Here is a 14,887-nt window from a genome sequence, read left to right as displayed (position 1 = left end):
CACAGGATCTGAACACTTGTTTCCTTTCAATGGCTTTTGAGCACTTGCCGGACAAATCTCTGTTGCCGCAGAGTTTACAGAAAGTCTGATCAATTAATCAGTGGCAGATGAGTGGGATTTCTGAGAGAATGGATTCTGCGCTGATTAAAAGGATTAAACAGATGGATGGACAGATTGTTGGAAGAATGATGGGATCAGAGGATAATTGCTTTGTTTGTTTTTAAACCTGTAAATTATATCATTTTTGATTAAAATAAAAATAAAGATGTTTGCGTTTGTCACATCACCTCCAAATGAATTACCAAACATTTCACAGGATCCGCATGATAGCGGAGAAATGGAACACGGTGGTGTCTGTGGAGTCAAGTGAAAGCAGAGGGTTGCAAATTCTGGTGACAACAACATGTACATTTGCAAACAGATTAGCCTGCTGTAATTGTAGAAGACAAAGCCTCTGTGCATGTGCGTGGGGAGGGGGTGAGGTCCCTTTAAAGGTTGGCAGTAGGTACCGGGGAACACTTTACATAATTTTCCAAGGGCCCCAGACATGGTGGGAGTGCATTTTCACAGGAACTCACCCTCGGGGAAAATGCAAAACATACACCCTTTGCAGTCAGGTGGGCAAGCAGTCCAAACAACTAAAGTACACAGAGATAATATATAAAAGGTATTTAAAGGTATTTAAAGTTGCAGGTTGAGAAATTAAAAGATAATCACACTCAAATCCATAAATCCTGAAGGAAATAGTGGTTTATGTAAAAAAACAACCCAAAATATGAAATATCTAACAATCAATTAAAAAAATAAAAATTCCCACTGGTTTTAGGCATGTGATATATTTTTTAAAATACACATTTATTCCCAGTTAACAATTGGTAAATATGTGGCTACACACCCAGCCATAATCACGTTAACCTTTCTGATGTTTCCAGTGCTCACTTAAATGCAAGCACATACACATGCACACACACTCATGCCAAGTTATTAACAGCAAAAAGTGGCCTTCCCGACACTGTGCACAGAATCTTGTAGGATGAGACCATGAGCCATCATTAAAATCATTCAAATGAACCACCCTGTGCACACACTGTTTTGCAAAGGGGGTAGCTATCACAATACCTGCCCTTAACCTGCCCAATAGCACCCATGCAAATGTCCCCAGCTAAAGAGTCAATGGGCTTTGGGCTTCCTCCTCAACCTTCTACAAAGGAATTTTCATATACCCCTGCTCCTTTCTTTCAGTTTGGTTTCAGATGACCCAAGGTAGTTTTACATATTACCCTTAAAGAAAAAGATACATCTGGGGCCTGTGCAGAAAACACACACACACTTTCACTTTTAATTTCTGTCTTTTCTACCCAAGTGATCCCAAACTCACATGAAGACTGCTTGTTTACTGATGTTCCTCTTTTACTAACCTAGAGTGGCACTTGAAAGTTTCTGTGTCCTACAGAATGTTATATATTCCTGCAGAAATATCCTCAAACCATCATTGTGCTTTAAAAGGATCTGTAGATGCTCAGAGAAGGTTACACAACCATCTCTGGAGTTTAGACTTCTTCACTTCACAGTCAGGCAGAAAGAAGAGGAAGTCATGCAGACAGAAGAAGAAAAAATGCCAGGCCATTATCACCCTCAACAGCAGTGATCAACAAACAAAAGATCCCATCACAAGCAAGGTGTGTCACGGTGTAAAAGGAAGATCTGACGACCTGTTTTGCATTAGTTAATGTTAATCCTTATTAATGGATCGTCAGGAGAACACTGCACAACAAGGAGACAGCCACCGCTTCTGCAGGTTGCAAGACAAGCCAGGGGGACACTGGAAAATGTTTAGTTAAAAAAAACAGTGGAGAAGTGTTATGTTTGCACAGAGGACACTGCTGCTTCCATCTGTGAAACATGATGCTTTTTAGTGTCAGGGAAAGCTGAATTTGGAATGACACCATTCTGGCTCATGTAGCAAAAAATTCGCCCTCTGCACACAGTTTGTCCCAGCAAAGAATGGTTAAATATAAAAACTTAAAGGTCAACTACACTTATATTTTTGTGTGGGCTTGGATTGCAGTCTTACATGATAACAGCTATTTAATTAAAGTTTAATTTGAATAGATCAAAAAGTCATGGCTGTACACAGTGCTAAGAAATAATAGAGTGGACACTGAGCTTGCTAGATCGGGTAGAGGACAAGCAGCAAAATGTGTTTTATAGAATGGAATAATAATATACTACAATACAGTAATTACGACCATTTTGCTCTCCTCAGCTTGATGTAATCAGCTGACTTAAAGCAGTCCTCATTTTACCCTTTCCAAAAAGATCTATGAAAAATGGGAATTAATAGGGAGCCCTTGCTTGTTAATAACGAAAGTTGGCTCTAGAAAATGTGTTTTAGTGTTTTAGTTAAAAAAAACCTTTGAGAATTCTTTTGGGGAGCAATTTAAAGACAATTTTAAGTGATTATTTTAATCTTTATCTGATTTTGATCCTCAAGTCAACATGTGTAGCCCGATGCTAAGAAGACTACATCCCTCTAAATGTCCATGACTTTCAGTGCAATGCATCAAATTTATGAATTTTATACATAACACATTTTGTGGTACACACATTTGAAATTATCCACTCTGCCTTTATTTTGTGTCATTTAACATGGTTGAAGTTAATCAGAGAAGACCAGAAGGGCTGCGTTCATGCGACTTGAGGCCTCTTTCACTTAGTGTGATGTTCAAATTCACAAGCCTACAATCAGAAGAGTTGGAAACACTGTGGCTGCATGATGTGTATAGCAAGGCATGAAAGCAGAAAGCAACTGCTCTCCAAAGACACTCTCCAAACACACGGCTTCCTTCCAGCAGCTTTGCAAGATTACGTCCCGAAAGGGTTATATATAGATAATCCTCGATAGATGGGATTTTTATTATATGTTCAGTAAAGCATTATGTCGCAGACAGGAAACAGGTGATTTACAGTAAAAGTTTTATGTGTGAAAAACAATCTTAGTAGCATGCTTTGGGCCACTAACCTAACCATTTTTTTTGTCCACTGATACACCAATCAGCCAGTTTCAGACGATAATAATGGTGGACACACCCACACCGAGCGTAGGCTCACAAACTCACACATTCTTATGCGTGCTCAGAAAAACCCCCAACAAGAACGAGCCTGAATAATCTGCATTTGCAAAGCACACTTACACATATCACTGGGGAGGCCATTAGTGGGTCATTAGTAGGTCCTTTTAAGTTTTTGATCAACAGCAAAGGGGCTGCATCTACATCTCAAAGTGATTAAACGACTCTCCATTAGCAAAGCACAATAGGTCCTGCCATTTAATAGGTAAATAGTTCAAAATGCATTATAAGCACCTGAGAATACTTTTCTGCCCTTTTTCTTAACTGACCAAATGGTTTATCTGGGCTCATTGTTCACTCAATTAAGACATGCAACCCCATGGTAACACTATGAGTTGATCCCATCAGGAAAGTAAGTTAAATAGGTACAAATTTTCTTTAGTGCCATTATCAGTTAAAAATTACTGAATAGTAAGAGGTGAAATTGTACATGTGTTGTCTTATATGCCACTTTTCCCTCATTTGTCAAAGCTCCATTTCTCCTGAGGGAGACAATAAAGCCTAATCTAACAGCACATTATCTAAGACCAATGCTGTTCATATATTTTCATATAAATGTTGTTTTACCACACATAGCTGTCTGTTTCTCACTCCCTTTTGGTATTAGAGATCCTTCAGTTCCTCTTCAGCCTGAATGCAAACAAACACAGCTTCGAAGTAATCCCAGAAATTAGAGAGCTTAACGATTCTTTAGGTTTTATCACTGGCTGTGTAAACACTGCGGGTCGTTCAGGTACTTGAGGCAAAACTGACAGGACTATAACTTGTGTACTCAGGAGTTGCCTGCGACGTATGAGGACAATCAATTGCCTCCAGCTTAGTGGATCAAATGGGGGGTGAAACTTCATAACAAAAAAAGATGAAAAAAATTTTCATCTTTAGATTAAGCAATCTAGTAGGGCACACATAACTTTGAAGTTGTAGTCTACCCCATTTAACTCATGTCTAAAGCTATAAACTGGAAAAATTGTACTTGCTTCACTTCACTGAGCCATATAAGCACTTTTAGAGGCTGCATTAAGTGGCAAGTTTTTAGTCTACAGTAATGTGTGTGTGTGCATAAGCCTCCATCAGCCTGTTATTATCATTACTTCTCTGGAACAATAGATTGGTATCGGGTGATGGTAATCACAAGTGATTAGGACAATACGGCCGCGTATGTAGGAACAATAAGAAGACACATTTAAACCAATAAAGCATTAACCCCCCACCCCTCATGAAATGAATGGTTGAGTAGAGACAGCTCTAGCAATTCAAAGCTTCACCAAAACAAACTACGCACAATATGTGACAAATGAGTTGGTTAAATAAAGAATAATTCCGAAGCTTTGCGGTATTACTAAGAAATAAGCAATATTTTACAAGCCATGGGCATTAATAAGCGCAAACTCATCCAGTCTGTAGTTTCAATATTGATTATTTTCAGAAAATTCAAAGACAAGAAATCAACTTAAAGAGGCAGTCATGTGTGGTTTAAAGCCGCCTATCCTGTGAGATAAGTGCAAATAAAGTACCACAAAAAAGTTTAGTGCAATTGCAAGTTCTGTAACTTTTTTCTTTTTTATGGGCAAACAATAACACGAGGCCTGTTCTATGTTTTATCACCAAGAAACATCTGTGGCACCAGGAGGCACCCTACAAACAGGTAGGCAATCACCACTGGGCTCATTGTAACTTCACTTTCCTTGCATGCCATAAACCTATTTGTATTGTTTTCTTCAGACAGATGCATTTCCTTCTCCTTTTGAGTGACCTGGCTGGTGCGTTTAAGGACACGTTTGAGAAAATCAACCAGGAACTTGTATTACAAGACAGGACCAACTCTCTCACATGCACACACTATATTGGGCACTTATTAAGGAGTCCTGCTGCCTCCCAATTTGAGCTATCTCTATAGAAGAAATGATCAAATCAATAACTAGTAAGGCTCATGGCAACTTTTCCTTTTGGATTCTCTGCTGCATTGTACCCTGACCTGTTCAGAATTATATTAATAAAAGAGCTATTAAACTTCCTCTCCCGAGATATTGCATGATTAGGCAGGTTTCATGTGTACTATTTGAGTACAGGCTTACAAAAATAAGGTCAGAGATCACTTTTTTTATCATACAAAGTGGATCCCATACCGCATTCACTTGTTAACCCTATTCAAAGCACATTTCAAATAGGCATCTTCTGGCAGTACGATATGTCATACAAATCCTGTATATTTTCATTACTTTACTTTATACTCTCTCCACTGGGAAGCTGATATATTTTGCCGTTATCTTGTGGCTATATTGTAATTTTTTCTGACTTTCATATCCCCCTGAAAGGAGAGGAAACCTCTCACATACACCATTAATAGAGTCAGACCTAAATCCAATGTATTTAATTTGTCCTAAAAAATAGAGTGAACGTGACCAGTTAGCTTAGCATGTGTTTTACCTAATTTTATGTTATACTGGGGGTCTACCAAAGCCAGTTGTGGTTTTGATAGCACGGGGTCTCTCACTGCAAAACTCAACATGCTTTCAGGATATATCTACGAGAAACATCACATTTTCTCATAGGAGGCATCTGCTTGTCCATTAAAACTCGGACTTGCTCAAATTGTTGACAGAGAGAGAGAGAGAGAAAAAAAAATGTCTTTAAGAAACGCCTGGGGGTCCACAGCCTCAGGCCACGACCGAGAGGCGCCAAATACAGCCGGGAGGCGCGGCGTATTGGTGAAGGGCGAGCACAAAGGGGCGGGAAGGGGGCGGGTCCGTAGTACCAGCGGTCGTGTTTTAAAAGTGAAGCTGAAAGTGAGGAGCGAGAGCAAGTCAGTGCTGTCTGTCGGCTAGGTGCTTACCGCGTTTACCAAACACCGTCAGCAGACTTTAAGCATGATTCGGCGGTCCAGAAGCAGGTAAGAGAAACACGAGCAACGACTTGGGCAGCTTTGAAGCTTCCCTTTCTGTCTCTCAAAGACTTGCAGCTATTATTGTAGTTTTCTGGTGAAGCATTATTTCACTTGGACACGGCGTGAAGACGAGTGCGAAGAGTGCATCCTCTTGTCCTGGCTCGCGCGTGTGTGTTTATATTCATATATATTTTTTATATGTATATTTTTTACTTTATATATAGTATAGATATATATTTGTGATCAGCCTGTACTATGCGCGAGCCCTTTACTTTTCTCCAGTTGGAGCTGAGGAGCGCTCGCGCCAATGACAGGTGGCTGGTCATCGCTCGGCTGTGACAGTGCTCTGCCGTGCACGCTTCTCGTCTCTGGCGTGTCTTAACTCGCGGATAGTAAAAACACGCTGCAAAGCAGTTCATCTGCCACCGATTTCGGCTCTTTTCGGTGAAACTTGCACACGCTACACACACGACTGCTTCCCCGCATCTCCGCGAGGAGCGCTGGCTGTTATTTTGGAAACCTGCGCTCTAACTTTGTACTCCATGCGTACTTGTTCCGCGGAGATCCAATGCTATTTTTTCTCCCTTAAATTACACACATTAGCTCTAGTGTGTAAATCTTATGTTTGAGATCGGCTTTTTTGCACACACACACAAAGCCACCGTTTACCTCCGTTTACAGACGTGTTTTTATCTCGTTTTATTCTCATGGTAATTAGAAGAAACTGCACCCGGAGTTAATTTGATTGGTTTAAGAGTAATTATCACTTCGGGAGAGCCGATCGAGCTGATTAGTCGTTCTTCTTATTGTGAGAGCGCTGTAATCATCTTCTATTGTCTGCTTGCTTTTTTGTTTGTTTCACGCTAATTATCTCATTTGCGCTCAAACGCAGAGGTTGTTGGATAAATTTGAGAGAAGTTGTATGTTTGCTCGCCTCTGCGATAGTAGTCACGCATTTGGGCAAAAGGAAAATAAGGAAGATAATGGCGTGTAAATATCCTTCTGTACGCATGCACACACACAAACATACACACGCACGTACACACACAGTGGGGTTCCTCTTCACCTGTTGCACTGTATGACAGCACAACTATCTACCTGTTCGTTCTACCTGTCCCGCATTCTGATTGGTTGACCACATGGCATCGGTGTGTGTGTGTGTATGTGTATACGCGTGGACTGTGTCTGCGCGTGTGCGTGTGTTTCCGTGTGTGCATGGCTGCGCTGTACAATGCCCCGTGCAAGTTTGAACACGCCAGGGTCACAAAATTATGATCGCATGTGCCAATCCAGGTATCTGTGGAAACTAAAAACACTGGAACCTGTTCGTCCTCCCCTTCCTTCCCCCTCTGTCTCGCTCTCTCTCTCTCTCTGTCTCACACACACTCATACACGCACACCCCCTGTGGGTGTCTTGGCTAAAAGCCTGCAGCCAAACCTTCAAGAATGACTGGTTTTCTGTCTGTGTTGGAGTTAAGAGAGTGAGTAAAAGAGAGGGCTGAGTTTTTTTAATGCACCTCATAAAGAGATTAATAGGGAGTAGTTTAGAACAAGTAAGGTACTTATTGTCCTATTATTCTCCTGTCTATTATCCTGCACTCTTCTTTTTCCACGCAGACTCCACCTCTTTTTAAAATGTTGCCCTGTGTGTGTGTGTGTGTGTCTGCAGTCTGTACAGCAGTGAGGATGACGAGGAGGAGACTGAGATGTATGAACATGATTATGATGGATCACTGCCCAAGCCTGGGAAACGCCAGCTCGGCAAGACACGCTGGACACGAGAAGAGGTATACACACACACACACACACACACACACCTGTCAATACAGTTCACAATCTGCTGTTCAATACTAAATATTAGTGACATATTTTTTTTAAAAATGTACTCTATTTTTTCAGGATGAGAAGTTGAAGAAACTTGTTGAACATCATGGAGCAGAAGACTGGAAAATAATTGCAAGCCTATTAACTGTAAGTAGCAGGCATGAGTCCCTGATTTGTCTGCATGCAACTTCCCATTGTGTGGAGATGATCACAAACTGTATTTTGTTTTTCTCTCTCTACACAGAACCGTACAGATGTGCAGTGCCAACACAGGTGGCAGAAGGTTCTCAACCCAGAACTCATTAAAGGACCGTGGACCAAAGAGGAGGACCAAAGGGTAAGAGCACACTGTACTTTTGGTGGGGGGGGGGGGTGGCATGGAAAACTGTGAATATAAATGCAAGATTAACTTGCATGTAGAGTTTGTAGTGTGCTTTAGCCATGGGTTATGTTATAGCAGTATAACAGCCATTACTGGTGACCTTACAGTGTAATTGTTAGAGTGGGCTTTATACTAACTGGATACCACTGAGATCAACAATTACTTTGTGTTCCTGTGTTTAAAGCAACTTCTCTGTAGCAACTCCTGAACTGTGGTTGCACACTTTTACTCACACTTACACAACATATAACGCGTTTAGGGGTTATATTTCCACCCAGATGCCACTGTAATGATTAGCAGAGTGGCTAATGTTCCAATGGAAACTCCCTCACTGCTCACCAGCAGGTGTTCTCAATCACCTACACAAGCGAAAGATCAAGAAAGAGAGAGAAGGAGGAAGGAAAAGCAGTGCATTCAGTAAAACTTCTGAGATTTTTATGGATAATCATTGTTTTATTTCTTCTCTCCCTCCTGTTTTCATATCTCTGTGCCACTCTACTTCTCCCTCCCCTCCCTGTTATTACTCCTTCCTTCCTCTTTCCCCATGCCCCTCTACTACCATTCACTTCTTCCTTTTCAACACTCCCCCTCCTCCTCCTCCTCTCTTGCCTTTCCTCTTTCTCTCACCCCTCACAACCCTAAAAATCCCCAGGTGATCGAGCTGGTCCAGAAATACGGCGCCAAACGCTGGTCAGTGATCGCCAAGCACCTGAAGGGGCGAATTGGCAAGCAGTGCCGCGAGCGCTGGCACAACCACCTGAACCCAGAGGTTAAGAAGACTTCCTGGACGGAGGAGGAGGACAGAATAATCTACCAGGCGCACGAGAAGCTGGGCAATCGCTGGGCAGAAATCGCTAAGCTGCTCCCTGGCAGGTGAGGTGGAGAGAGAGGGAAGAAGAGGCAGAAAAGGAGAAGCTAGATGAATCACTGAAACCTTGTTGGTTAGCTGCGCAATGTTGCGGTTAAGAGGCTGAAATGGAGGGGAGGGCACGCCAATAAAAGTGAGCATGAGAGAAAATGGAGTTGTGGACACATAATGCAAGCTGGGAAAGAAAGGTTAAAAGGCTAAGTTAGGACGTGGGGGCGAGGTGTAGAATGGCAGGAGAAGAGAAAAGACAGATAAATATGTGGTTATTGTAATTGCTTTGCACTGATAACCTTATCAATTGTGCACATTTTTAAGTATGCGTGTATGTGTGTGACTGAGACTTTTCCTATCTGCCTCAGCATGTGCATGCGCCTGTATTGATAAAGCTGCTGTGCGCAGCTAGAGGATGTCACATCACCTTTAAGTTAACACATGTCCCTTATGACTTGCAGGACCGACAACGCTATAAAGAACCACTGGAACTCCACCATGAGGAGAAAGGTGGAACAGGAGGGCTACCTCCAGAACACAGCCAAGAACAGCAGCCCCTCGCTCCCCGCCAGCCGCACTTACGTGAAGACCAACAATCAGATCATGTGCTTTCCCCAACAGCCCGGTCACACGCAGTTGACTTCCAATTTGCCGATCAGCTACGCCACCTACCTGTCTGACGCACGTAGAGTAAGTGGGCTTTAAACCAGAATTTAGGCAGATCTCCCCCCGCAAGAGCTTGCATTTATTAACGTCTTCTTCTTTCTCTGTAACAGGGGCACTCCACCCTCGCATTCAATATGAACATACTCAACATTCCCCAAGTCCAGGTAAGAATCGCAAACCCGAGCGGCGATTGAAAGATGGTGAAGATGAGTTGGTTAGATTGAATTGGTGCTCACGCATTTCTTCTGCTCTTTCAGAGACACTATAACGAGGAGGACCCTGAGAAGGAGAAGAGGGTGAAAGAGATCGAAATGCTGCTCATGTCAACAGAAAATGAACTGAGGGGCCAGCCGTCACTACCGGTGAGTCACACTCGGGTCTGCGTCTGGATTCAGGAGAGTGAAACATGTGACAGCACAATTTATGTGTTTTTTGGGCGTTTTTTTGACCCTGGCTTTCTAAGGACAGTGGTTGGACGTGTGTTTTTTGTGTGTGCATGAGGAGGAGGAGGAAACATCTGGGTGGTCTGTTTCTGCAAAAAGTGATGCAATAGGATCTTATCACCATTTCTTTTGGGTTTGCATGACCCCTTGTGCAATTCTCTACTCAACACTTCTTCTGTCGGCCTTTACATTAAAGTTCCCCTTCTCATTTGATCACGGTTGAGCGTTCCCTGAGCTTCTTATATCTTTGCTTCCTTTGCACTTGCTCCTCTGTGCTTTTGTGTTTTCAGGTGATTATTCTTTTCCAGCCTTTAACATTTTTTCCCCTCTCCAGATTTGTTCGTTCTATCAAAACTGGACCAACCAGAGCTCCATGTCCAACAGCTCAGAAGGTGCTGCTCTGCCTTTACCTCATCACCAGGCAGCCGGCCAGGAACTGCCTCTTGACCAGAGCAGCTCAGCTGAGGACAGCGCCCCCACAACACCCGTCGAAGGCATTAACGGCAACAACAACAACAACAACAACAACAGTCCCCACAGCAGTCCTGCGTTCTCAAATCCAATGCCTGGGCTTATGGAATCCATGATTGACTCAGTAAGTATCTGCCTTACACTGCGTCGTGCTATATTATGTTTTTATTTTTGTCTGTCGTGATCAACTGGAACCAGTTGAAGAAGATGCCCTATAAATTAGAAACACAGATAGAATAGCGGGCCTTGACCCAGAATTTCCCACCCTTTTCCCAGAGCCTGTTAGCAGTGGGTTCTTGGAAAGGAGCACTCTTAAAGCAGACAGGGTCTTGCCCAATCGGTGCTCAGCAACTGCTAAGGAATCATTGACTGGTTTCCGCTCGAATGCCAACCCATGTGAAGTCACAAATCTACTCTGTTCACCCCCACAGGTCACATGACCCGAGCTTATGCAGTCACCACTCAAAACTAGTGTTTGTCCCATTGTTTAAAGCTCCAATCCTTCCTTTCCATTTCTGTGTTCTGAGCTTAGCGTGCTACACGATCTTCCTGGGTGTCAAAACCTTGTCAGGGGTCTTTAATTTAATGTTTTCTTCCTTTTTATTTCACAGTTCCTCAACCAGCCAGTGAGCCCAGAACACTCAGACAACCTACCCTTTAACTCGACCGTGCCTGCAAGCCTCCTAAACGATAATGAATTGTAAGAAGCTTTTGCTCTCATCACTTTTATTATGCAAACCTGTTATTGTTATATGAGCCTTTTTTTAACAGCTGTCTCTTATTTTGTTTTGCTTTTTCTTTCCTCTCTCCTCAGGCTCATGACTCCCAGTATGTGTGAATCAATTCTGGAGTCAACCCCACGTACACCCACACCTTTGAGATCAGCCTCGACCCATCAGGAGATCAAATATGGCCCCGTTAAACTAATGGTGAGAGACTTTAATGTGTGTATATATCCCTCGGTGCTTAATTTGACATGCAAACTGCTGCTGTGCACACTGCATTGTCCTCGGGACTCACTCGAAGGTTTGTGTTGTTTCCAGAACACCACTTTGGGGCAGCAGATGGTTGGGTCCATCAAGCAGGAGCCAGTGGAAGATGCCATTAAGCAGCCTCCATTTAAGAAGATAAAGCAAGAGGTACTTTCCACCCTACATAGGCATGTACACATATGCAAAAAAAAGAGCATGCGCATATGATGTGAGACTGACATAAGAAGTGTTAGTTTGTATCTTGAGAAAACAGCGGGCAGGGGTGAAATATCAAACCCAGCTATTTGCATGTTGCGGTGACAAACATGTTGTGCTTTGTTTTGTTTTTTAGTTACATTTTGCAACACGTTTGACATCAGCTTAAAGAATAGCTTGAGGTTAATTTTTGTAAGCCAAGCTTGTGTGACTTGGTTACAAAAAGAGGAAAATGTGGTGCTTTAAATGACCGTGTTGTGTTTTTTCGGGGGGGTCCTAGGTCGAGTTCCCATGCAAGAGGAGCCACTGCATGCAGTGGGCAGGGCAAGAACTTAACAGGCAGCTCTTTTCCCCCAGTCGCCCAGCTCAGGAAGTATCAGTAAGTTGATGTTTGACCTTCTTATGTGTTTTTGTTTTGTTTTATGTGAGTCCATCAATGAGTACGCACAGGATCAACCCTAAGATCCTTTACTATGCACCCCTTTTCAGTCATTGTACTGTAATTATCATGTTGTTAACATGTGTTGTTTCATTTTTCTTTTAGGACCTACTTACCAGCTCACTCTTGAACGAAGACGGACACAAAATCTACCAGCTCCCTCACAGAAGCCTGAATAACCCACTACAGGTGTGTGTGTGTGTGTGTAATTAAATCATAAATATATATATATATAAAATAGCTTTGCATGTTAACATAAAAACTGATCATCTTCTTTTTTCTTACAGCAGCAACAGCTGGGTTCCTGGGATCTGTTGACCTCCGGGAAAACAGAGGAGCACATACTGGCCTCGGAACACAAGTTCTTGAGTGCTTTCCCTTCAAGGACACTGATGATATAGACTGAGATAAATGCTGATCCAAACACATCAACTTTTCCTGCACTGGAGTTAAAAAAAAAAAGAGAAAAAAAAGCCCTTAGCTCAACCAGGCTAAGGTGTTTAGCCCCCCAGCTGAAGCAGTAGAAAATGGTTGGAGCAATGGATGGATCAAGCAGATGTTTACTTGTTTACTTCTGGAGCAGAACACAGGCGTTTACGACATCACTGGGTTCAAAACTCAAAGAGTTTTCGCTCTCACCTACACTTCTGGAACAGACGGGCGGATACAGCATCGCAGGGTTACATATTTGCGGTGGTACAGTCATTGGGAGAGGCTATATGCCACTGATTTTTTCACACTTACATTTGTTGGATTTGTACCAACCAAAGACTTTTTTTTAAGGGGGGAGGGGGGGTGACTTTTTTAAAGTTTTTAAATTTTTTAAATTTTCTTTGGTTTTATTGTATTACAAACGGGGAAATGGTGACCATGTATGCCTTAGGCTGTATTATTAATTACACATGTTGATAGTAATATAAAGAACAAGCTCATTAATTTATTGATTTTTTTTTTTTTTTTTTACATTATGACTTTGTTGCTGTTGTTTTACAATTGGCCAATGGAGCAGTGTTGTATTTCAGAGTATTTAAGCCCTTTTAGCATTATCGTACATCCAAAGTCATAATGATGATTTTCTAACTGACCTCTGTATTTCACAATGAAACTGTTTTTATTTTGTTTTTTTTGTTTTTTTTTTTTTTTTTTTTTTTTTTTGTTTTTACCTTTTTTTGTCCTTTTTTTAATTATTAAGGGGTTTTTAATGGGTCTACTGAGAATTTCAAGTGTTTGGTCTTTGCCACCTCATGTAAACACTCCACTGCTGAACAAGGACTGCTCGGTCTGTTCTCGCATCACTATGCAACTACAATTTTTATACTTTTTTTATACAACAGAAAGGGGCCAGCCTTTTTAGTATTACCTGACAACCACATCGGCGCCTTTATTTCATAGGAATTGAGTTTTCATTTCAAGTTCTTTTGATTTATTTCTGGCCTTTACAGTATCCCCCCCAACCGGGAAAAGATTCAATGAACAAGCAATTGTTAGAATTTAGATACATATATATATATATATATCTACAGAAAGAGAGAGAATTTATTTATACATTTGAAAGTCCGAAATGCATTTATATTTGAAACCTGAGCTTCACCCAGTAAGAGTAAGACCAAGCTGCACTTGAATTTTATATTCTCCTTAAAACTGTGAGAGTAGCAAACACTGATATTAATGCTACAGCCAAAATCCCATTTTTTTAAAAAGAGAAAGAAAGAAAAACATTTCTCCTGATGGATTTACACTGTTGTAAAAGTACACTCAACAAGCATTTTGTGTTCTTTAACGAAACTGCAGTAACTCGTGTCAAACACTTAGCACACTTTTTGTAAAAGCATTTACACATGCCAAGTTTTTATACTTCTACTTTTGACTGCCTACTCAATAAAGTGTGCTGTTTTTATAACAACCTTGTGTTCAGTGTTTAATCTCTGACGTTAAGCGTACTAAAGTTGATAGCAGTTCAAACACGGCTACTCGTGGACAATAATATATGGAAATAACATTTTCATATATTTAAGCTGTAAAGTGCAAAGTTCAGCCCAAGAAGCCTACGGTGTCAGTGTAAATAGCGCTCCAAATAGCCGCACCATTATATAGAGTAATTCCTGCCTTTTAAACTGAATGAACTATTTACCCTCTGCAAAGTGTAATCTATCTCTAGTATTCAAATTCCTCTGCGGATTATAGTATTCAAATAGCCCTCGCTTTCACGCACACATAAACTGATACAAAGGTTTGTTGTCATAAAGTTGTGCGAACCATATCATATCATAAAACCTTCTCTCCCATCTGCCGCTCACCAAGTGAGTATAGAGTTTATCAGCAAGCAAAGAAAATAAGCAAATGTTTCCAACCGTTCCCTCTTTTTCCGTGGATAAGCAGGGACCACTCAGGTGCATGTCCCAGAAATACAAAGAAACATTTTGTCCTGGACTGCTTTCACTTTTTTTTTTTTTTGGCTTTGCATAAACATGCTATCAACTCCTTTAAACACAGACATATGCACTAACATGACTGTGGGCAATGTGAAAATTGTTCTATTACTCGTCGCTGCTCGCCAAAAAACGCACGTAAGTATGAGCTCCACATTCAGTCTCTTGAGGA

At 41.5% G+C, this 14,887-nt stretch overlaps 1 protein-coding gene across 2 annotated transcripts; it reads left to right on the top strand.

Moving 5' to 3' along the window:
• Nucleotides 1-5,898: 5,898 nt before the first annotated feature.
• On the top strand, nucleotides 5,899-14,189 carry myb (v-myb avian myeloblastosis viral oncogene homolog). Of its 2 annotated transcripts, none has more exons than XM_031726264.2 (15): nucleotides 5,899-6,021; nucleotides 7,685-7,802; nucleotides 7,915-7,986; nucleotides 8,084-8,176; nucleotides 8,874-9,094; nucleotides 9,542-9,770; nucleotides 9,857-9,910; nucleotides 10,004-10,108; nucleotides 10,524-10,784; nucleotides 11,272-11,360; nucleotides 11,475-11,589; nucleotides 11,704-11,799; nucleotides 12,128-12,226; nucleotides 12,392-12,475; nucleotides 12,577-14,189. In XM_031726264.2, the coding sequence occupies exons 1-15, from the start codon at nucleotides 5,999-6,001 to the stop codon at nucleotides 12,685-12,687; spliced, it is 1,770 nt and encodes a 589-aa protein (XP_031582124.1). In that variant the 5' UTR covers nucleotides 5,899-5,998; the 3' UTR covers nucleotides 12,688-14,189. The 2 variants fall into 2 exon arrangements, with proteins under 2 accessions (XP_031582124.1, XP_031582123.1); XM_031726263.2 differs by having other exon boundaries at nucleotides 12,574-14,189.
• Nucleotides 14,190-14,887: the final 698 nt, after the last annotated feature.

This window comes from Oreochromis aureus, linkage group 15 (genome assembly GCF_013358895.1).
Source record: "Oreochromis aureus strain Israel breed Guangdong linkage group 15, ZZ_aureus, whole genome shotgun sequence".
NCBI lineage: Eukaryota > Metazoa > Chordata > Actinopteri > Cichliformes > Cichlidae > Oreochromis > Oreochromis aureus.
The sequence above is the reverse complement of the archived record's forward strand: the minus strand, read 5'-3'. Positions and strand labels throughout refer to the sequence as shown.